Source organism: Uranotaenia lowii, chromosome 3, assembly GCF_029784155.1.
Source record: "Uranotaenia lowii strain MFRU-FL chromosome 3, ASM2978415v1, whole genome shotgun sequence".
NCBI lineage: Eukaryota > Metazoa > Arthropoda > Insecta > Diptera > Culicidae > Uranotaenia > Uranotaenia lowii.
This window is the reverse complement of record NC_073693.1, coordinates 325,934,669-325,960,387: the sequence shown is the minus strand read 5'-3', so window position 1 is coordinate 325,960,387 and position 25,719 is coordinate 325,934,669. Positions and strand designations below refer to the sequence as shown.

The 25,719-nt window shown below is 32.9% G+C and overlaps 1 protein-coding gene across 1 annotated transcript in view; it reads left to right on the top strand.

Moving 5' to 3' along the window:
• Positions 1–20,274, top strand: part of LOC129753809 (furin-like protease 1, isoforms 1/1-X/2) — an 83,675-nt gene extending 63,401 nt beyond the window's left edge. The window contains exons 11-13 of the mRNA XM_055749658.1: positions 3,169–4,269; positions 18,593–18,771; positions 20,116–20,274. Coding sequence (XP_055605633.1) covers positions 3,169–4,269; positions 18,593–18,771; positions 20,116–20,274 — 1,439 coding nt within the window. The remainder of the gene's footprint in view (positions 1–3,168; positions 4,270–18,592; positions 18,772–20,115) is intronic.
• Positions 20,275–25,719: the final 5,445 nt, after the last annotated feature.

Genomic DNA, 25,719 nt, shown 5'->3' with positions numbered 1-25,719 from the left:
ATCAAATACTTAAAGACTTTCTTGATTGATGTTAGAAAGGGTGATTTGCCAATCGTTGCACAGCTAAGCACATGGTTTTGATTATTATACTGTATTTTAGTAATTTCAACCGAATTCACTCGATTGCACTCATACAGGATTGGTCAGCAAGATCCAAAGTTTGAAGTGTTTGAAAAAAGTGAAATAAAAATTAAAAAAATCATTTAAAACAGCTGTCTGTGCACAGCCAAATTTTATGTCGTGTCTAATGTTGTCCGAATTTTTCCCATGGTTGCACATTTTAAAAACCTTCTTAAGGCTCAACCACCATGTGGACAAAAAGGCTGATAGTTGTTACGGAAGCTTATTATGAGAACTTTTAGTTGAAATGAAATCTATTTTGGAGACGGCCGCTTTTGAGGGGGTCTTCCATATAAACCTATGGAAAATCCCAGCAAAAAGAAAAAAGAAAAAAAACCTCTGCACAATGGGAAAATTCGGACCCAAAATTAAAAAAAGAACTTCAAAATAAATCTGATAAAAAAGTAGTCCCTCAAAGTCAAAGCAGTTCAAGTAATTTTGACACTTTTCAAACATTGCAAGTTGCCCGACTTTTTTAAACATTTAATAGATTTTTTTTCAATGCATTTAATAAAACTTCAAAAAACTTCAATTTTTATATTTGAAGTTAGATAAAATATATTTATGGAAATGTAGAGTGTCTTTGAATAAAGATTGAATTATTGAAAATCAACATTTTGAGTGGATTAAATATGAGAATTTTGAGTGGAAAACAGTTTATAAGAGCACAGAAATTACTAAAAATAATAGTTAAATGTAAATATCCACTTATTTCGCAAAAAAAACATGTCATATTAAAAGACAATCCGCGTTTTTATTTAAGTTGCATGTAATCGATGAACGTGTTCAATTTTGAATGGAGATTGGTATGCAAGAAAAAATTTCGGATATGAAACCATCCAGGAAACTCGAATGAGCTTGAAATTAAGTTTATCTTTGATCATATAATTGATTTAACCTATTTTTAAGCTTCATTTTTTTGCCAACATGAGAAGAAGCAAAGATTTTCCCAAAAAAATTATAACCATTTTAAAATAAAAAATCGGTAAAGTATTGAAAAGTATTGTCAAATTGCAAGCTTTGCTTGCTGGAGCTTTCAATAATTTCATGACATGTTTTTGCAAAGGTTATATAAATCAACAAATGGCTTTGCAAAGTAGTGAATTGCTATTTTTTACTTTCATCCTACGGTTAAACAGCTTTCAAATAAGCAATCGAAAACACTAAAATTTAATTTAATTGTTCATCACACGTTTCGTAAAAAGAAAACGATTCCAAAAATGTTTTGATACGAAAAATAATTGTTATCTGAGGCTTTACACTTTATTTGCCGTAGAAGGAATCTTAAGGTTTTGTTTAACAATTAACACAAAAATCACGCAAAAAAACAAGAAAAAAACAAGAAAAATTAAAACTGTAGTTAGATGCATATTTATCAGCAGAAAATTTCGTTAAAAGCCTTATTTCATCAGTAAACAGTCCAATTAACGTGATTCAGTATTATTATTGGGAAAAGTTGAAAAACAGCTGAAATATTGACAATTTAAGTCATTCTCTGCAACAATGGGTAAGGAGGCAGCGATTGGCTAATCACCTAGTTGTAATCTGATCTATTCCATGTTCCAAAAATTGTAGGTTTTAATTTTTTAAGCATATCTCTGAAACGAATAGCTATGCAAGATAGACTGAATTCGTGATTCAATAAAGGATGATAAACAAATTCATAATCATTTTTCATTTTTTACGAAGGTTTATTAATTCGTTTATTAGTTATCAAAAATCGATTTTTCTTGAAACAGATCAATTTCAAAATTTTAACACGTTATATCAAGAAATCTAGAGGTTATAGATAAAATCTGACGACTGATTTGTATTCAGGATGCCAAAATCTTCTAAAATAAGTTAATAAAACATAGTCATTTGTCAAGTTTTGTACAATATAGAGAACTTAAATTTTTTGATTGAAATTGTAATCAATCCTTTATTCAGTGACGGTAACAAATTTTTTGAGTTACATTATATCAAATCAATAAAATTTCTCCGACTTTAATTTCGAATGAATTTGATGAAAATGTAGGTATTTTTTTCCAATGAAGTTAAACTAGAACAACATTCAGTTTTTACATCATGTTAATTTCACAAATAGCTTTGCGGGCCACAAAAAGACAGTCGCGGGCCATGGATAAAAGCGATACTTATCAGCATTCTCCTGAAATATATACGGATACACCTGGGATGTTTTACTGAAACCATAAGTTTTTGATGATTTTGTAGCTTTTTCAATATTACTTTTGGATATTTTATAAATTGTCCTACATCATTAGAAAAATTTGACAAGTCTGTTATTGTATAAATATTAAAAATAAATATTCGGCCTATTCGGCAGAAGACTTAACTCAAATATTCGGTAAGCCAAATATTCGGCTTAACGCTTTTTCGGCGGTATACGGTGCCGAATATTCGGCCGGTCGAATATTTGATATATCTCTAATTTTTATAGACCTTAGAATAATCAAAAACCTTCAAACTTTAAACAAACTTTATTAGCTAGATGTTAAAACTTAAAAAAAAACAATCTTTTTCTTAATTTTTATTTTGTGCGGAATATATGAGAATCTGATCGATTTTGTTTAAATTCACATGCCTTGAATTTTAGTTGCAAGGCATTCAATTTGGCACTATTCACAACTTGGAAAAGGCACTCTGGACCTGATTTCATCGTTCGGTTTCCTAATTACTTACAGCCCCGAAAACCCAAATCAACGCCATCCAACAAGCTCTGACCATCTCTGACCGATCCCTCGAAATTCACTCTGCGAACGCTACACAATGTGCCTTCGATAAAGCACAACGGACTAGTTTAATCACCCATAATTCATCAATAGCCGCGTCGATTCACGCCTAGTTAGCGCCATTTTCAGCTTGATTTAATCTATAAACCCCCCATGCATTGATGAGGGACTTGATTCGAAATTTCTCTCTATTTTAACTTTTGCATTCCCATTGTTGTACTCTCGTGCATGCTGCCTCGGTGCCGGATAAATGATAATAATGGACTAACTCCCTACTAACGCCAACCAATTGACTAAATTCGCGAACGCGTCCTAGGTTACTCGCTAATTCGCGGTTGGTCTCTGATTTTGTACGGGACCAGCATTCCGCCGGATCCGAATGACCCCCCGAATGTGCCGCGAATTTTCTCCACCCTAGCCGTGCCTCTGCCGCCGATTATTCCCTACAATGGCTATTCGAAAAACTATTATTCGATCGCGAAACCGAACCGGAAACAGCAGCAGCAATTGCAGTATTCAACTTTCACGCCCAGCAGCGGTGGTCAGTATGGGGGATTGACTACCGTTTATCAGCAACAGGCTACGCCCCCGCGGAAAAATAATAAAAACAAAAACAAGGGTGGGAAGAATTCCTCAAAAACTACGACGGCGAGGCCAGCGACGACGTTGAACTTTTTGAACTCCTACGGAAATGGGAAAAAGTATGAATACAATACCGGGAATAGGAAAAATCAAACACCGAAACCGAAACCAAGTTCATCGGGTTCAAATTTGGGTAAAAATATTTACGAAAAACAAGTTGCTATTAAGGCTCCCAAACAGGTCAAACCGGATCCAAATTACCAAGCCCCTTCAAGACCCTTTTCCCGGAAACCTTCGTCAAGTACTGTGCCCACGAACGTTCCCACGACTACAGTCGCCAACAACACCGGAACCAGTGGATCGTCCAGTTACACCTCATCGTCAACCGGAACCACCCCCTTAACAACGACCTCCCCCTTCCTAAACGAACGTCTCTCCACGACCAACGCCCGAATCCCCAAGCTCTTCCAGCAGTACGAAAAAATCCAACAGTTCTATCCGGAACTCAAACCTTATTCCTCTATCAGGGACGATCTCGAACTCAGACCCATCAAACCGGTCATCGGAACCGGAAGCGGAACAAGTCAACCACAGCAGCAACAAACAATCACCGGAATCACAAACGGATCGACCGGAAGTTCCGGTTCAACTGGGGCCAGTGGGAAGCCTTCGAGGGCCAATACCAAGATCTTTTTTCCCGATACGGACATCATCGATGCCATTGGACCGAGGAAGATTTCTTCCTCGCTGCAGCCGATCCAATCGTTCTATGGGCGAACGCAGAATTCGCAGTTTGTGTCCACCAGCAGTGCCACCGGGCCGAAAAGTGGCAAAGGTTAATGATTTTTTGCTGTTAACACAATTCTTTGTTGCCATTTTTTCGACGGAATTTTAGTGAAAAGATGTATTTTTTTCGGATTGATTACGCTTTGAAAAAATTTTGTAGCTTAAATGTTTTTTTTTTTTTGTAGTACCGTTTTTATTAAGTCATTTGCATGCAAAAATCAATCAATAATTTTAATTCTTTGGGAGTAACCTCAGTTCGTTAAATTGAATCATCATCGAAGTTTTGGTGAGATGTGCTTCAAAGGAAAGGGCACAGAACTTCATGGCACATGCTTTGAAAGTTTTGGGCAAGAGATATTCTATAGGAATAAAACAACTAGCAAAACCTAAGATAAAAGTAGTGGGATTCACAGAAGAAGATAAATTTGTTGATGGAAAGTTTGTCGAATTTAAAAAAAAAACAGAACAGCTTGGACGACTCTGTAATAAAGGTTGTTCAAATTGAAAGAAATAAGAAATAGAAGCATAATCCGATGATTGCTACTGTGAAAATTGATTCGGAAACTTTTAGTGCTTTGATAAAACGCGGTAAAGTAAATATTGGTTGGGAACGTTGCGTTGTTATAAGTGATGGAATTATGGTCATAAAGCTGAATTTTTATAAGTGCGGCGAAGGTCACGATACAAAAGTATGCAGTGCACAATTTGTAAATTGTATAAATTGTCAATAGCACAGTGAAGTTAGATTTGCAGAAGCAAGTTGATATTTGCCACCCTGCATGGAGTTATGATTGCGAAATATATAATAGAAAAGCCTCTAAGGGGAAAATGTACATCGATTACGGTAAATAGCAATCAAAATCAGATATTTTATATTTAAATGTTTGCGGCTTGTTAAGTAGCTTCGAGAAAATTTGCGTAGTGGCTCAAGAATTAAAGCCTAAAATATTAGTACTAGTTGAAACCCACTTAACGAAGGATTTGAATTCAAATACTTTGGACATAATTGATTACACCATGATTCACTGCCTTTCGCATTCAAAACATACTGGGGTAGTATCAATGTGCATACGAAAGATTTTTTAAATCGACATTTTATTAAATGCAGGTATTGAAATGAACTGGATTCTGGTAGCCCAGCTCAATGATGGAAAAGGCAAATCGTCGTTGGAGGAATTTATCATTCTCCGAGTGCAAGCAATGCTCGGTTATATTCTGGAAAATAGTTGGCTGAGTCAAACTGTTGTAAACAAAATTGATAACATCTTATGTGGTGATTATAACATTAATTTCAACAAAGAAGCACATTGCAGGGATCTGAAACGTGTCGTGGAGACATATGGTTTTCGACAAATTGTTATGGAAGACACTCGCATCTCGGTATCCAGCAGTTCTAGAATAGATTTGATGTTCACAAATGTAGAGAGAGCTGACGCGAATATCGTTCCTGATTTTCGGGTGTCAGATCATCAGAAAATAAATATTGAAGTTGGATTTGGTACTAATGATGGTCTACGTAAGATCCATCAGATTGTGAATGATTGAAGTCAGTATAACAAATTAACAACTTTGTTTTTCGACAGCTTCTTGAAGCAGTTTTGCCAACATTGGAATGCGCTGACTTTAATGAGTTTGTAAGATGTATCGATGTTTTATTGAAAGATAGTGTTAATACACTTGTTCGTAAAAAAAGGTACTGAACGTGGTACTAAATGGTACTTCAGAAGCCTAATTGAAATTAAAAGACGTAGGCCCAAACTTTACAAACAATTTTTAAGAACAAAATGTTCAAGTAGTTGGCATAAGTACAAAGTTGTGAGAAACGAATATTCGCGAAAAATAAAAGAAGCTAAAAACCAATCTATCCAAGATGAGCTGGAGAGAAACAAATCTGATGGAAAACAATTGTGGAAATCAATAAAAAGGTTGGTGAAGTCAAACAGATTCGGTCTCATTCAACGGAGTTGAAGTCAAAGGCGAAAAAGAAATAGCAGAGAAGTTCTATGACTTCTGTATTGATAGCGACATGGAAATTCATAACAGCATCCCGGAAAGCTTCAATGGCTACGTGGATCATAGTATGTACAACAGTGGAGAATTTCACACATTCGAAACAATAAGTAGTCAAGATTTTGACGAAATAGTAAACGATATGAAACCCACAGATGGTATCGAAAATGTCTCCCTAAAAATTTTGAAGGACTCGTTACTGGTATTAGATTAGCCAACCCGTTGAGAAATGTTATAAACACGAGTCTACAGTTAGGAATAATACCTAAAACGTGGAAGTGTTCTACTGTAGTTCCCATTGAAAAACAGAAAAATGCACAAGAGGCGACGTTTTATCGTCCTAACTATAAACATGTTAGAAATTCAAGAAAAGGTGCTAGAATTTGCAGTAAAACAGCAATTCTTACGCTTTATTGAGTGTGAAGACATATTGATTACTGAACAGTCTGGATTCAGGAAGCAGCATTCAACTGAAACTGCAGTTAACTTGATACTTGAAAATTGGAAGATTAATATTGAAAACTGAAACTACATAGTGGCTGTGTTTCTAGACTTCAAGAGAGCATTCGAAACTATTGATCGGTTACTGCTGTTAGAAGTGTTGGTAAAAATTGGCATCAATAGTACGGTTTTGAGCTGGTTCAAAAATTATTTGGAGAATAGAATGTAACGAACAAAATATGGTTCATCCTTCTCGCGATACAGAGAAAATAACCTAGGAGCTCCCCAAGGAAGTGTGTTGGGTCCCTTGTTATTTATACTGTACATCAATGACATGAAAATGTGCTTAAATCACGGCCGTCTCAAGTTATTTGCAGAAGATTCCGTCTCCTATTGGAGTGGAAATGAGTTAGAACTCGTACAAACAGCAAATGCTGATTTGAAAAATATTGCAGATTTTTTTTAAACACAGACAATTATGTCTAAATCTTGATGAAACCAACTGGATGATTATTGGAAATCGCAATATAGGAGTAAGTCCTAAGCTATTAATCGATGGTTGTGAGATCGAAAGGGCTCGTCAAATCAAATACCTAGGAGTACAAGTCGATGAAAAATTGAATTTTATAGCTCACATAGGCTACACAATCAAAAACATTGCCGTGAAATATGGTGTACTTTGTAGAGTAAGTAGATATATGACTTTCTGGTCGAAAATAATCTACGTTAAATCTGTTATTATGCCACACTTCGACTATTGCGCTACAATTTTACTGCATTCATCTGATACACAAACAAAGCGCCTACAAAGAATTCCAAATAAGATCATGCGAGTAGTGATACAATGTAATCGATACACACCATACATTGATGGTTGTCAGTGAAACAGAAAATTGCGTATAACAGTTAAATTTTTATACATAAAATAAAGAACGGAATGCTACCGGCTTACTTAATGAACGGTCTGCAGTACGACAACGATGTACATAGCTACAATACGAGAAGAGCCCATAATTTCAGATTACCGAATACGAGAAAGGAAATGACAAAACGATCAGTTTTCTACCACGGTCTAAAATTGTTTAATAACCTGCCGCAAAATATCAAAGACAGTTCAAACACTTTCAAGAAACTGGCAATACAAGACGTTAAACAGACAATTTGAAATAATGACTAATCCTAAAAAGGATCATATGCAAGTGATATATGATATATGATATATGCAAGATCTGGCGAAATACCAGGTGTAAAATTGTACGGTGATGGACATACGCGGCAAACAAATCGAACAGAATTAGATAAAATAATGCAAACAAAATTATCCATAGGATAAACTGTCCCTCCCACTTCTAAAGAAGCGTATGGGGGGGAGGAAGGACCCAATTGGGCCTTTGGGACCATCACAAAAAAAAATTAATATTAATAAATTTTAGCCTACATTTTCGTTACTATTTCAATGTAAATATACACAGAAAAAAATTTTGACTATTACATGTCACTGAAAACTGCAACCCTTTAAAATAAATCACCTATAATTAACAAAACCTGTAATTTTAAATTGTTTTCCTTGAAAGTAAACGAAGATTAATTTATTATTACAGCAAATGTCCTGTAAAAAAGGTGTACACTAAAAATTAAGTGTCACGTTATCATGTTTTCAACCTGTAAAATTACGGTATATGTCCTGCTCCTTTTTGCTACAGGACATTTGCGTAATTTTACAGGAAATAATTTTTGAATTTTTGAATTTTGAAAACCGATCATATACATTTTGTAGCTTGATTCATAAAACTGACATGTGCGAAATTTCAGCTAAATTGGACTTGATTTCGGGATGCCCGGAAGCGCTCAAAGCTTGGAATTTTTGGCTCTTAAAAATCACTAAAGAGAGGACCCAAGAATATTAAAAAAAATCAAAATGTTGATTTTGATGCCAAATGACCTTAAATGCATAACACGTAGAGATCTGATGTGATCTCGAAAAAATATGGTCAAAATCGACTTTCTGGAAAAAACGGCCGGTTTTCCGAAAAACGGTAAATGAATGTTGGAGGATTGTAGTAACTAGCAATAGTTAACAGCTCTATGAAATAGTGGATTTTCGATAACCTCTCATGAAACGTCAAATAAAAGAGAACCACTAGAAACAGTGAACAGAAACCTCAAATGAAAGGGCTTGTTGCGAGGATTACTAAAATCAATGTTGAAGGGTTCTAGTAACAGGTGGAAGTTGTCAGCAGTAGTACATGTGGAACGGAAAATTTCCAAAAATCTCGGGCGAAACAACAATTGGAGGGGCCTGTTGCGAGGCGCATGTAACCATCCCAAGTAACCATAAGCACTAAAAACTAGCACCAATTCTGCCCTAACGTCAGCTATAGAGCTTGATTCCGAGCATCACATTAGCTCTGTGAGCCAGTTTTGGCGAAATTAACTGCTGATATAACCCTATAAAAGCTCTGTATTAGTATTGGTTTATGTTATAGCGTTGGCGGGCAAAATGCTGCTAAAAAGCATTAAAGTAAGCTTGTGTGATGCCAATTTAATGCTTAGAAAAATTGGATTTGTAATTCTGTTTAGAGTTATGTTGCATTTCAAAAGCATTGTGAAAAGCTGATAAAATGTTAGTTGCATTTTGAATTCTAATATAATGCATAAGGTTGCCAGATTGCCCGGTTTTATCCGAGTTTGCCCGGATTTTTAATACAAAATTTGAGAACAGTCAAGCCCGGCCCTGTAGCCCGGATTTCATTGAAAAATGCCTGGATTTGGCCTGGCTCACTTTATTCACTTTATTTGATATTAAACAAAAAAAAACAACGAACACCTCCGAAACGAATTTTTTTTTAGCAAGTTTTAAAAAAAAAATTATGAAAGGTTTTTGGAAGCCTAAAATACGGTTCAAAATCTTTTGATGAGTTTTAATGAAAAAAAAAATTTTTTTTTAATGTTTTTCCTGATTTTTGTTGTGAAATTTCGGAGTTTTGACAAAATTTGCCCGGATTTTGCCAGGTTAAATATATAAAAATTGCTCAGTTTGTCCGGCCGGGATACGAGCTGAAAAAAAATTATGGCAACCTTAATGATGCAGCATAGCACTCGAAGGGCTGTTATAATGCAAAATTGCACTTGATGTGCTGATATAGTGTAATCTAGCACTTGAATGCTGGTATAAAGCTATAAAAATACAAAGCTTTAGTGCTTATGGTTACTTGAGATAAGCACTAAAGCTTTGCATTTAAACAGCTTTATACCAGCATATATAGCATGCTTTTATGCTTTTCAGCACTATGTAAGGACTACTGCCGTAATCTGACAATCTGACGTATGCGCCAAAATTACCAATTTGTCTTTTTTGCAGTTGAACGATAGAAGAAACCAAACTCGACCTAATAACATAAAAATATGTTCAGAAATGTTAAAACATACCATCATAACATTTTGAAAACAAAATGACGTATGCGCCATTTCTACTCAACGTGACGTAAGTTTAATAAAAAAAAATATGTTTGCAACGCTTTGATCACGTCTCAAAGTAACAGTGAGTGTGAGGACCATAATAAAAGACTGTCTTTGTCTAATTCTTCAATTCTACTAATTAAAATTACTATTAAATTACTAGTGGTAGCTAGTTAGTTCGTTCTCCTCACTGTGGAAATGTGATTCGAGCAATTGAATTCACATTTACATATATGTTGTGAGGATCACATTATGCTTCCGTTTCCTGTTTGCCACAGATTCCGAATGCTTCGTTTCACGCTTCGCTAGTCCAGGCACCTGTTCTATTACCAGATTATTTGAGAATATTTGACTAATTGTGAAAGAAAGTATCTGGTTCGTCGCATGCTACTATGGATGTACGTCATTTGGTCTTAGAATCAGTGAAAAATAATAGCTATTTCCACAACAAAATGACGTTGGTAACATAACTTCCGTTAATGAACCTTTTTCCACAAATCATGTATTTGGCCATGTTTTCTCAACGTTTAAACTCATAGTTTACAGATTCAATTATTGAAATATGCTCGGAGGCTCAATAAAAAAACGTTTTTGCAAAAAGCTCCGTACTGAAAATTTTACTCGCTGGCGCATACGTCAGATTGCCAGATTACGGCAGTACAGTGGCATTATGCCATTATGCCATGTTAACACATTAGCATTGATCGATACTGGATTAATGCAATTTTGGGCATCGGTTGCTAAAAATCGATTCTAATAGGACTTTTTTTTATAGATTTTATGCGAACTTGTTAGGTTCATAAGCAGAGTCATTGTCCGTAATATGCATAAGTGAAATATCAACAAGAAGCAAATTAGTATCATGGCAGTAAAATTAAGCCAAAGAAAAATCCAAAAAAAAAATTCCGCATGATCGTGCTTCATTTGAACGCGTTTGGCATTTTCCTAGCATTTTTGCCGCCGCCAACACTATAGCACCAACCAACGCTAATACAGTGCTTTCATAGGGTTATATCAGTTTCTGCACTAAAGAAATAGTTAATTTCGCCAAACCTGACTGACGAGCTTTATAGCTAATGCAATCAAGACACAGTTTAGAAGTTGTCTTTCGATATTTGGATTCATTCAAGTCGACATTATAGAAGCTTTAAAATAACTTATTTCAATGTTTTCATAATAATACATACAAGGAACTAATCAGGATTTCCACCCTAAAAATAACGTTTTAATGATTTTACCCAGTTATTGAGGATAGATTTGAACCGATTTTTTGTAAAATTGTGTCAATTATGATAGTCTTGACTATTTAAAAAAAACTTCAAAAAGTCATTCTTTTAACTTATCGATTCTAATCTTCTTCTGAGCACTCAACCATTACGCTTGCTACTTCAAATCATAAGAGCACTTGAAAGTTTCTTCAGACTTTTTCGCAAAACTGCTTCCAAGCTAGCGTAAACAAATCGAGCGGAGAAGATGAAACGTAAAAGTTGCTCAAAACTTCCCCAACATCGGGAGCTAATTAGCTAATGGCGTCAACTTGACTTGCTAGGCAACAACAGCACACACCCAAAATGGTTGGTTTGTGCCAGCCAGCTAGAACTGATACACTTCAAATTTCACTTTCAATGGAGCTTCTTGAATGGTAGCGCTCGCCGTTCTATCTCTAAGCTTGAAGTATCTTTCTTCTGGTGGACGGAGTAGGAAAAATGCTTCTCCAGGGCACTTGTTTCTTGGCCAGAAGTGGGCAACAAAAAATAAACGAAAAACATCATTCAGTTAAAGATTGCAAAATATCTTGCAGGAAAAGTAGCTAGCATCTCTCCAGGGAACAACGGCCAAAGGGTGGAAGAAATTTAAAGGAGCGAAAGCTCTGCTTTGCCTTGGAAAGAACTTATGCATCAAACTAAATTAAGAAAGTTGGCCAGAGAGCAGCGAGTTTTGGAAAAATATGTCCAATGGCAACAGCGTGCAGCTCAGTGGGATGGGAATAGACAACAAGTGAAACTCTGGTTGCAATGTTTAGACAAAGTTTAATGAAACATAAATGAAGGTAGGTATCGTAAATAGTCTGGGGAAAAAACACAGTTTTTTCGAGGCTGAAAACCCCTGACTTTTCGTAAGAAGAATGTTTAGCAACACCTCCACTATAATAAGTTTACAACTGTGCAGCAGGAGAACAAAAAACACCATAGTAAGGTCAATCATTGGTTTTTAACAAAAATCAAATTTTTAAAAAGTTGTCAAAATTGTCAAAATGGTCAAAATTGTCAAAATTGTCAAAATTGTCAAAATTGTCAAAATTGTCAAAATTGTCAAAATTGTCGTAATTGTCCAAATTGTCAAAATTGTCAAAATTGTCAAAATTGTCAAAATTGTCAAAATTGTCAAAATTGTCAAAATTGTCAAAATTGTCAAAATTGTCAAAATTGTCAAAATTGTCAAAATTGTCCAAATTGTCAAAATTGTCAAAATTGGTTATATTGTCAAAGTTGTCGAAAAATGATACAAAAATGACACAAATATGACACAAAAATGACACAAAAATGACCCAAAAATGACACAAAAATGACAAAAATAAAAAAAATTACCCAAAAATGACAAAAATGACACAAAAATGACAAAAATGACAAAAATGACAAAAATGACAAAAATGACAAAAATGACAAAAATGACAAAAATGACAAAAATGACAAAAATGACAAAAATGACAAAAATGACAAAAATGACAAAAATGACAAAAATGACAAAAATGACAAAAATGACAAAAATGACAAAAATGACAAAAATGACAAAAATGACAAAAATGACAAAAATGACAAAAATGACAAAAATGACAAAAATGACAAAAATGACAAAAATGACAAAAATGACAAAAATGACAAAAATGACAAAAATGACAAAAATGACAAAAATGACAAAAATGACAAAAATGACAAAAATGACAAAAATGACAAAAATGACAAAAATGACAAAAATGACAAAAATGACAAAAATGACAAAAATGACAAAAATGACAAAAATGACAAAAATGACAAAAATGACAAAAATGACAAAAATGACAAAAATGACAAAAATGACAAAAATGACAAAAATGACAAAAATGACAAAAATGACAAAAATGACAAAAATGACAAAAATGACAAAAATGACAAAAATGACAAAAATGACAAAAATGACAAAAATGACAAAAATGACAAAAATGACAAAAATGACAAAAATGACAAAAATGACAAAAATGACAAAAATGACAAAAATGACAAAAATGACAAAAATGACAAAAATGACAAAAATGACAAAAATGACAAAAATGACAAAAATGACAAAAATGACAAAAATGACAAAAATGACAAAAATGACAAAAATGACAAAAATGACAAAAATGACAAAAATGACAAAAATGACAAAAATGACAAAAATGACAAAAATGACAAAAATGACAAAAATGACAAAAATGACAAAAATGACAAAAATGACAAAAATGACAAAAATGACAAAAATGACAAAAATGACAAAAATGACAAAAATGACAAAAATGACAAAAATGACAAAAATGACAAAAATGACAAAAATGACAAAAATGACAAAAATGACAAAAATGACAAAAATGACAAAAATGACAAAAATGACAAAAATGACAAAAATGACAAAAATGACAAAAATGACAAAAATGACAAAAATGACAAAAATGACAAAAATGACAAAAATGACAAAAATGACAAAAATGACAAAAATGACAAAAATGACAAAAATGACAAAAATGACAAAAATGACAAAAATGACAAAAATGACAAAAATGACAAAAATGACAAAAATGACAAAAATGACAAAAATGACAAAAATGACAAAAATGACAAAAATGACAAAAATGACAAAAATGACAAAAATGACAAAAATGACAAAAATGACAAAAATGACAAAAATGACAAAAATGACAAAAATGACAAAAATGACAAAAATGACAAAAATGACAAAAATGACAAAAATGACAAAAATGACAAAAATGACAAAAATGACAAAAATGACAAAAATGACAAAAATGACAAAAATGACAAAAATGACAAAAATGACAAAAATGACAAAAATGACAAAAATGACAAAAATGACAAAAATGACAAAAATGACAAAAATGACAAAAATGACAAAAATGACAAAAATGACAAAAATGACAAAAATGACAAAAATGACAAAAATGACAAAAATGACAAAAATGACAAAAATGACAAAAATGACAAAAATGACAAAAATGACAAAAATGACAAAAATGACAAAAATGACAAAAATGACAAAAATGACAAAAATGACAAAAATGACAAAAATGACAAAAATGACAAAAATGACAAAAATGACAAAAATGACAAAAATGACAAAAATGACAAAAATGACAAAAATGACAAAAATGACAAAAATGACAAAAATGACAAAAATGACAAAAATGACAAAAATGACAAAAATGACAAAAATGACAAAAATGACAAAAATGACAAAAATGACAAAAATGACAAAAATGACAAAAATGACAAAAATGACAAAAATGACAAAAATGACAAAAATGACAAAAATGACAAAAATGACAAAAATGACAAAAATGACAAAAATGACAAAAATGACAAAAATGACAAAAATGACAAAAATGACAAAAATGACAAAAATGACAAAAATGACAAAAATGACAAAAATGACAAAAATGACAAAAATGACAAAAATGACAAAAATGACAAAAATGACAAAAATGACAAAAATGACAAAAATGACAAAAATGACAAAAATGACAAAAATGACAAAAATGACAAAAATGACAAAAATGACAAAAATGACAAAAATGACAAAAATGACAAAAATGACAAAAATGACAAAAATGACAAAAATGACAAAAATGACAAAAATGACAAAAATGACAAAAATGACAAAAATGACAAAAATGACAAAAATGACAAAAATGACAAAAATGACAAAAATGACAAAAATGACAAAAATGACAAAAATGACAAAAATGACAAAAATGACAAAAATGACAAAAATGACAAAAATGACAAAAATGACAAAAATGACAAAAATGACAAAAATGACAAAAATGACAAAAATGACAAAAATGACAAAAATGACAAAAATGACAAAAATGACAAAAATGACAAAAATGACAAAAATGACAAAAATGACAAAAATGACAAAAATGACAAAAATGACAAAAATGACAAAAATGACAAAAATGACAAAAATGACAAAAATGACAAAAATGACAAAAATGACAAAAATGACAAAAATGACAAAAATGACAAAAATGACAAAAATGACAAAAATGACAAAAATGACAAAAATGACAAAAATGACAAAAATGACAAAAATGACAAAAATGACAAAAATGACAAAAATGACAAAAATGACAAAAATGACAAAAATGACAAAAATGACAAAAATGACAAAAATGACAAAAATGACAAAAATGACAAAAATGACAAAAATGACAAAAATGACAAAAATGACAAAAATGACAAAAATGACAAAAATGACAAAAATGACAAAAATGACAAAAATGACAAAAATGACAAAAATGACAAAAATGACAAAAATGACAAAAATGACAAAAATGACAAAAATGACAAAAATGACAAAAATGACAAAAATGACAAAAATGACAAAAATGACAAAAATGACAAAAATGACAAAAATGACAAAAATGACAAAAATGACAAAAATGACAAAAATGACAAAAATGACAAAAATGACAAAAATGACAAAAATGACAAAAATGACAAAAATGACAAAAATGACAAAAATGACAAAAATGACAAAAATGACAAAAATGACAAAAATGACAAAAATGACAAAAATGACAAAAATGACAAAAATGACAAAAATGACAAAAATGACAAAAATGACAAAAATGACAAAAATGACAAAAATGACAAAAATGACAAAAATGACAAAAATGACAAAAATGACAAAAATGACAAAAATGACAAAAATGACAAAAATGACAAAAATGACAAAAATGACAAAAATGACAAAAATGACAAAAATGACAAAAATGACAAAAATGACAAAAATGACAAAAATGACAAAAATGACAAAAATGACAAAAATGACAAAAATGACAAAAATGACAAAAATGACAAAAATGACAAAAATGACAAAAATGACAAAAATGACAAAAATGACAAAAATGACAAAAATGACAAAAATGACAAAAATGACAAAAATGACAAAAATGACAAAAATGACAAAAATGACAAAAATGACAAAAATGACAAAAATGACAAAAATGACAAAAATGACAAAAATGACAAAAATGACAAAAATGACAAAAATGACAAAAATGACAAAAATGACAAAAATGACAAAAATGACAAAAATGACAAAAATGACAAAAATGACAAAAATGACAAAAATGACAAAAATGACAAAAATGACAAAAATGACAAAAATGACAAAAATGACAAAAATGACAAAAATGACAAAAATGACAAAAATGACAAAAATGACAAAAATGACAAAAATTAAAAATTACAAAAATGACAAAAATGACAAAAATGACAAAAATGACAAAAAGGACAGAAATGACAAATATGACAAAAATTACAAAAATGACAAAAATTACAAAAATGAAAAAAATGACAAAAATGACAAAAATGACAAAAATGACAAAAATGACAAAAATCACAAAAATGACAAAAATGACAACAATGACAAAAATGACAAAAATGACAAAAACGACAAAAATTACAAAAATGACAAAAATTACAAAAATTACAAAAATTACAAAAATTACAAAAATTACAAAAAATACAAAAATTACAAAAATTACAAAAATTACAAAAATGACAAAAATCACTCAGAAATGACACAAATATGACACAGATATTACGCAGAAATGACACAAAAATGACATAAAAAGACATGTAAACACACACAAATATGACAGAAAATTGTTTCAAAAATCACACAAAAATGACAAAAATGACAGTGGAGTAAAACGGAAATTGTATCATTGTGTCAATGATACAAAAATGATTCAAAATTGACACAAATATGATAGATAAATGATACAAAATACAATGATTTAAACGAATGAAGAATGACACAAAGATTATAAAAGTTACACAAACATGGCAAAATAATGGCCAAAGAATGACACAAAAATGGCACACAAATGGTACAAAAATGACAAAAAAATTAACATAATTATTAACAATAATCAAATTAAAAGTGTCGAGTATTTGACAAACTTTTTTAATTCCCAAACGCAAATACCTTCAGCCATCTGTAAGTGGTCTTCTGAAATGGATTTTTTCGTCATTTGTTTTGCAAAAAAAATTTCAAGGGCCCGAGAACTTTGTGCGGTTTTGCCTGTTAACCGGCCAGAAGGTAAGACGAGTAGATGATGAAAAAAAATGGTATGAAACTTATGTTCCGTCCACCGCGGCGAGCGGCTGTGGAAAATTACTGTTGTGGTTTTACTTTTTCTTGGTCCTTTTTCCTGGAACAGGGGAAAAGTTCCAACGTTTGACCGTTTGAAACTAGTTAGTTTGGTGGTCAGTTGGGTTTTTTTTTGCTTGCCTCGGGAAACAGAGCTTAAACAAAAAGAGAAAGAAAATATTGCTGCCTGAGGGAAAGTTTAACTGAAGGAGAATTCTTTTGGCTGTAAGGGGAAAAAGTTGAATCCCTTCCAATTTGACTGCCTCAAGCTGTTTGCTGCCTTGAATTGTGTTTTTTTATCTTCCATAATTGTAGTTAAATTGAGAAAAATGGTTTTGTTTGGATGTTGTTTTTTTTATTTCGTGTTAGATTTTTACTAGATTAGTCTCATATCAGTGTGTCTTAGCATGTTTCATAAATCACTTACGCTTAAACTACATTAGCTAACAACTAACAATTAAAATGTGTGTTCGATGTTCATCATATGATAACATAATTTTCAATGTAGAATAATGTCGTGTTGTATTGCATGTCACCTAGTTGATAGAAATATTCATTCAACACGAATGAGTCCTTGAATAGTGCACCTGGAAAAGCACACAATTTTCTAAAAACCCATTCCGGTCCCCCAAAAACGACACCATCCAATTCCTGTCCAGTGTCCTTGCGTCCCCGAAGTCCCTCGAAAAAAAGGTGTGCCGTTTATGGCAAAGTTTGCATAACAAGCGCGCTGCAAATTGAGAGTGAAAATGCTGCATGCAAACATGACCGTTGCAGCACACCGGAAAGAGTCCCTCAGCTAGAAACAGAACCCAAACTCCCATCCAGAGGACCGGACAAACCGGGCTTTGAATCTGTAATCAAGCGTCAGTTCATGTTACCGACTAAATAAAATGTTATTTTTTTTCTCTCCCACGTTTTCTCTACTATCATCTCATCGTCGTTCCTAAACCGTGACGTTGCCGACGTTCCATCAATTCACACCTCGTTGATCCGGGTGTTCCACCAAAAAAAAAAAACAATCAACTCACCGGAACATCATCAAACAGCTCAAATAACCCAGTGGAACCTGATCTTCTACGGGACGGAAGTGCCGGCCCAGCCGGATGATCCGGAACGGCTGGGGAAGCCGGGCCTGGCCGATAACAGCAACTATGGCGGCGAAATCGAACACAACTCGCTCGAGTTTGACAAGGGCATCAGCGACCAGTGGCGGAATGTGCAACAGGTGAGTTGGTTTTACATTTTAATACAATTAGTAATGTAAACAGTTTCATAAACCTGAATCAGGTGAAGTTTAAGAAGAGACTTTGTTAAGACTGAACTCGAAAAAAATTCAAACGCTTTCTTCTAAGCATAACTCTGTATATGCATAGAAATTGATTTAATTTCCGTGCTAGGTTTTAAGCAGGTTTGAGCAACTGGAATAATAATTATCTTAAGGGAAATTTTCACAAAAATTCCAACCATCCGCCGGATTTGGCCGGATCATAACTTTTAATAAAATAAAATTTCAGTGGAACTGTTTTTGGGAAATATTCTTTAGAATATTTATGAAGTACTAGCTGTTCTCGTTCGAACTATGTTTCGCTGTAACTTTTAATATGTACATAATGAGGAGTTTGTGAAAAAACAACACTAATTAATTTTTAAAACAACACTAATCAAAATTCAAATATCTTGGAAACGTGTGGATACTTTTGAGTGATATATTTACAAAAAATATTCTTGAGGTTAAAAGAAATTAGTCCATGTTTTTTCACAACGATATTTTAATGTGTGTGTGACATATTGAACAAAGTATGTGGAAAAATTGCAAAAATCAAATTTATTGATTCTTTTGAAAAAAGTAGTTTTTGGAAAATCGACGCTTTTTCTTCAGATTTGCAAATTGTAACAAATTTTTTTATCCTCAATCAATCACAAACACCTTCCTGCACGAAATTTACATGATTTGGAAGAATTTGCAAAATCGTATTGAAATACATTATGAATTTCAAAAATTATTTTTCAATTTTTGGAGATTGAAACGGCTTATTCAGTCATTTGTGGGAATAAAAACGAGTTATTTTTATTATTGTCCAAACGTTTCGGCCATTTATTGTGGCCTTCTTCAGTGGGTAACTGTAAATTTATTGTAATTTTGTAACATTGTCTAAATTTGTGTTATGTGAACATATTTTGTACTCACTAATTGTCAGGTTCGTTTTTAGTCTAATTTTTGTGGTAATTAAATATTGTAGTTCGAATTTTGTCTGTGAATACTGTATCAAATATGTTAGTTTGAAAAATTGAACGTTTCCTATTTTTTTAAACTCACTGCGTCGAAAATTGAACCGCAACGCTTCACCATTAGATAAACTGTGCGGCAGCGCTTTGTTTACTAATGGCTACTCGGATTTTGTGTGTTAGTGTTTTGATCGTGATTGGTTATTGCTATATTACTAACATTTGTTTTTTGTTTTCGTGTGGTTGTACATTGTAGGATGTTTGCATATGTGGAACTGAGGTTGTTTACGTCGGTTCTAAAGTTTAATGTGTTCGTGTTTGTGTAGATGTGACACATTTCCAGGATTGGGAGAGCGCTCGATCTTCTGGTTCTATCAATGACTCTGGCTTTCTCGAGATCCATCGTGTGGCCTTCATCAATGATATGAGCCAGAAGAGCGGTACAGTTCTCTCTCATGCTCGCTTTCTCGGTGTTCGTTTGGGTGGAATCCCGTGTAGATAGCTGTTCATACTTCTTGATGTTTGACTTGTGTCCAACGAGTCTTGTTTTCAAGTTGTTACGACTCATACCGATGTACTGTTTTGGGCAGCTGCTACACGGGATGGAATAGATGATGTTTGGTGTTTCAGATGAAGCAATCGGGTCTTTGGCTCGTGGCAATAACATTCCAAGTGGCTTTGGAATGCAATTAGCGATGCTTCATTACCGATTGCTTCATCTGAAACACCAAACATCATCTATTCCATCCCGTGTAGCAAATCTCGAGAAAGCCAGAGTCATTGATAGAACCAGAAGATCGAGCGCTCTCCCAATCCTGGAAATGTGTCACATCTACACAAACACGAACACATTAAACTTTAGAACCGACGTAAACAACCTCAGTTCCACATATGCAAACATCCTACAATGTACAACCACACGAAAACAAAAAACAAATGTTAGTAATATAGCAATAACCAATCACGATCAAAACACTAACACACAAAATCCGAGTAGCCATTAGTAAACAAAGCGCTGCCGCACAGTTTATCTAATGGTGAAGCGTTGCGGTTCAATTTTCGACGCAGTGAGTTTAAAAAAATAGGAAACGTTCAATTTTTCAAACTAACATATTTGATACAGTATTCACAGACAAAATTCGAACTACAATATTTAATTACCACAAAAATTAGACTAAAAACGAACCTGACAATTAGTGAGTACAAAATATGTTCACATAACACAAATTTAGACAATGTTACAAAATTACAATAAATTTACAGTTACCCACTGAAGAAGGCCACAATAAATGGCCGAAACGTTTGGACAATAATAAAAATAACTCGTTTTTATTCCCACAAATGACTGAATAAGCCGTTTCAATCTCCAAAAATTAAAAATCATCCAGTCGAAAAACAATACCAAAATTATTTTTCAATAATTTAAAGAATCCCGAGACCGAAAAATAGCCAAAATTATTACAAAACATCAATCTCACGATCGAAAACATATAATTATTTTGAAAATTTGAAGGGCCATTCCTTTTATGATATTCAAAATAACGACTTCAAACCTGTTCAGATGTGTTATTCGAATTAAAATGTTAGTATTTCACTGAATCAATAACTGCTATTCTCATTTTAAAAAAGTCATGCATTAAAGGGTTAAAAAGTTAACGACCCCTCTTCCTGTAGTCTAATACAAAAATTGAAATCTGTAATCAGCATTGTCTGCCCTGTAATACATCCGTGTATGAACTTTTGTCTCGATCCGATGAATAGCATCATTTCACAGTTGATATGGATGCCCCCTTTTTCCGTCGTCTAATACAAAGTTTTAAATTAGAAATGCTTCATGGACTGTAAACGATCCCTTTTGCCAGCACCTTACACAAAATTGAATACCTGATTTCGATTGCCCATCTCCTATAACATCCGTGTGCCAATTTTTATTCGAAACCCGTATAATAACGTCAATATCCCTAAAAACAACGAACAATCAATATAGACGACCTTCTTTACCGACCCCTTACACGAAATTTGATGATTGAAATAAATTGCTCGTCTCGAAAAACACCCGTGTGCTAATTCTCATTTCAATCGCCAATATTCCAAAAATATAGTGTACAGGTAATATGGACGACCCCTTTGGCGGGCGCCTTACACAAATTTTGAAACCTGAAATCAATTGCTCGCCCTTTAAAAGCCCCGCGTGCAAATTTTAATTCCAATCCAATGCACACATAGAGTATCAAAATGCTCTAAAAAAATATATTTAGATTGTATAAACGGTTTTTTGCTTTAACATCTACTAATTTTTATAAAAATATTTCTGCTTTTGTGCAGATAATGGTACAGATAATAAACGATTTGACCGACTCATGTGCTCAAACATGTTAAGGGAGAGTGGGGTATCGTGGGCCATGAGGAAACGTGTGCCATCCTTAATACCTTGGAAGTGTGTTGTCTTGCTCTTTCACATGGAAAACGAATTTCTCATGAAAAACCAATAAGTCAGTCAAACGCATCAAATTTACTAATTTTAACTTGTGTGTGTGTCGGTCAAATGAGTGTTGTTATGCTTTATTTCTCACCATTCTCAAATATTCCCTGTTGTAAAATACTGCAGCTAAAAATACTTTTTAAACAATAAATGCATTTTAATTCAACAATATTGTTTACACCAGTTACCAGGATTTTTAAACCTCCCATAACTTGCCGGAAACAGCAATAAAAAAATTGAAAGCGACCCATCCTGTCCTGAATCAGCGCAACGAGCATTTATTTTGGATGGAAACTTGTATGGGAAAATAAAAAAAAAATATTCAAAAATTGCCAGAGATATACTGAAAGTTCAAAAGTATTTAATTCTTGATGAGAAATATTCCTTGATTGTTGCAGTACAATTCATGTGAACAAAGCTCATACCTAACTTGTATCCCAGATAAGATATTCATGTTATATTTTATTTTTCAAAAAAAAAAATTCAAATTTAAGCGTATTTGACTGCTTATTTGAAAGTTTTGTATTCGTAGGATGAGAATTAATATTCTCAAAAAACTACTTTGTATAGCCAGGGAATTTATTGATTTATATAACCTTTGCAAAAACATTTCATGGAATTATTAATAGCTTCAGAAAGCATGGTCTGCCATTTTTAAATACTTTTTAATGGATTTACAATGATACTTGGTGACTCAAAAGGCATCGCAAAAACATATGAAAGCAAAAAGTCATTTTTGGCAGCGCACAGTGGTCCAATTCTCAAGAAACCTGGCAAAAAGTCTGTTTTCAACATTTTTCGCTCTGAAATCTTTTAAAATTGTTCAATGATTATAATTTCACTAAAATAACATATTATTTGAATATTTTCTGTGAAATTTCTGTTTTTTTGTTGTTACTGTTAAAATTTATAGATTTGTCAAGGCTTAGTAAGTAAATTTTTATATTAAAATATTCCTTCAGATTGCTGCAAAAACTCTCATATCCTACAAAGGTTCATTGAATCTAAAATTATCACAAAATTACAATACATATGAAATGAAATCAAAAAAGTTTGACATGCAACGCTCTGGTGCTGATAACTTTTTTAATTTTTCATTTATTAACGTGTCAATATAGAATTTTTATGACAGTTGATGATTATTCAACATTTTCACCAATACTGATCAAAATTTCGAAATGAAAGTATGTAGGCTTTTTTAAAATGATCATTGATTCTACCAATGGTTGTTTTAACACAAAATACTTATTATATTTACATTTTAAACGAGGAAAACAAAATTTGTACTTCATATTTTCTTAATTTTCCAATTTAACTTTAAGTTTTTATTTTTTATTTTATGTCATATTGCTTATCTTCAAAATAATACCATAAAAGTTTTTTACTATTTTTCGAGTTTCAATTGGTTCTCATGAACCAGCAAAAAAGGTTCTCTGATTTGCTCAATAATCAGAAGAATATTTGAGAAACCGTAATTTAATTGTGTTTTGAGAGTTATTCTTTATTGAAAAAATAACACAGATATTCATATTCATAGTGCTTCAAAATATTAAAAGGATGTTTTATGAATGGATTTTTGAGAAAACTCAACCTAGAGATCCAATTAAATATCAATTTAGTTCGTGATCCGGGAGGTTATAGGCTCAGAAGTCAAATTTGAAGAAAAAAGTGGTTCAACTCTTTGAAATCTTTCTCCAAAAATGGCAAAAATAAGGTAGCCCAATTTGCAATATTTTGTTGTCCAGAAATGTGGGAATCTATTCAATGTAAAATAAGAGTTTTTTTTATCAATATTTGAAATTGAAAAACCAAAAATATTTATCGTTTTTTGGAACTAGATTCCATACAAAAAATTTCAACTTTATTCCAAAAATCTTTTTTTTTTACATAAGGTGTAAAATTTGCCTAACAAAAATATAAAAATAATTGCAAAGCAAAATATATTCGCGATTAGAAAATATATTCGTTTTTCAATGTAAGCAAATCTTTGCGAAATATTCAAAAAATATTCAAACTTTTCTCAGCATTTCTTTGCAAACTCCTAAACGGGTAAACTTATGACTATCATTTTCATGGTTTCATGTAGCTTAAAAATGACGGAACACGATGAAATATTTGGATGATAATGAGCGCTTCAAAAATCGACTTTCTGCCCGCTTTTCTGGGTTTTGGACAAACACAAAAATTGAACATACATACAGTAAGGGGCAAAATAAAGTGTCCAAATTATTTTTTAATCATTTCTTTTATTTTTCTGGTTTAAATTCAACGAAAACACATCGTAGTCATTTATAAAATATTTTTTATCATGTTCTTTTCAATTTTTGTGAATGTTGCACTGGTAAAAAAGAAAGTTTTTCAAATAAAAAAAAAACAGTTAACTTTCAAAAAAAAAAAATGGGCAAAATAAAGTGTCCAACTCAAAAATCGATATAATTTCGATAAGTTTCCATTGCGAGGCCCCTCGAATTTGTTTGTTTTGTGTATTTTGACGTTTCATAAACAACTGGCTTGGCTCTGGAGTGTTCAAACAGGTGTCTACATTCGAAAAAGTTGAAAAATATGGAGAACGCAAAAATTTCTAATTCCATTCCGTGGTCTATCCGGAGACTGGTTGTTCGTGATGTCGATAACGGTCAAACGCACCGTGAGGTGGCCAAGCACTATGAAATCAGCAAGACAGCGGTATCAAAAATCCTGAAGAAGATGAAAACATTCGGATCGGTGGTGGATCGCCCGGGAAGAGGACGAAAGCCCAAGACAGATGCCAGAACGGACAAGAAAATCATTCTTGAGGTGAAGAAAAACCCAAAAATTACGATCCGGCAGATACAGGAAGAGCTCCAACTTTCGGTACCGCGTCGTACTATCCGTCGCCGCATCCATGCGAAGGAGTACCATAGCAAGATCGCAGTGAGAAGGCCTTTTATCAGCCAGGTGAACAAGGCTAAGCGGCTCAAGTTCGCCAAGGAACACGCCGATAAACCACTTGAATACTGGAAAACAGTGTTGTGGACCGACGAATCCAAATTCGAGCTGTTCAACCGCAAAAAGCGGGATCGTGTGTGGCGCAAGTCGGGTGAGGAGCTCCAAGACCGCCATATTCAAGGAACAGTCAAGCACGGAGGAGGTAACGTGATGGTGTGGGGGTGCTTTTCTTGGGGTGGGGTGGGCAGTTTAGTAAAAATTGACGGAATCATGACAGCTCAGTCATATTCCAATATCCTGCGGGAAACTCAACAAGACGCGCCTCGAAGAGCGCTTCGTTTTCCAGCAGGATAACGATCCGAAGCATACGGCCAAGCTGACGAAGTCATTTTTCCGTTCCTGCCGCATCAAACCCCTTGAATGGCCTCCACAAAGTCCTGATCTGAACCCCATCGAAAATCTGTGGGCCATCCTCGATACTCGGATTGATAAGACTGGAGTGACAAATAAAAATACTTATTTTGATGCCCTGGAGCG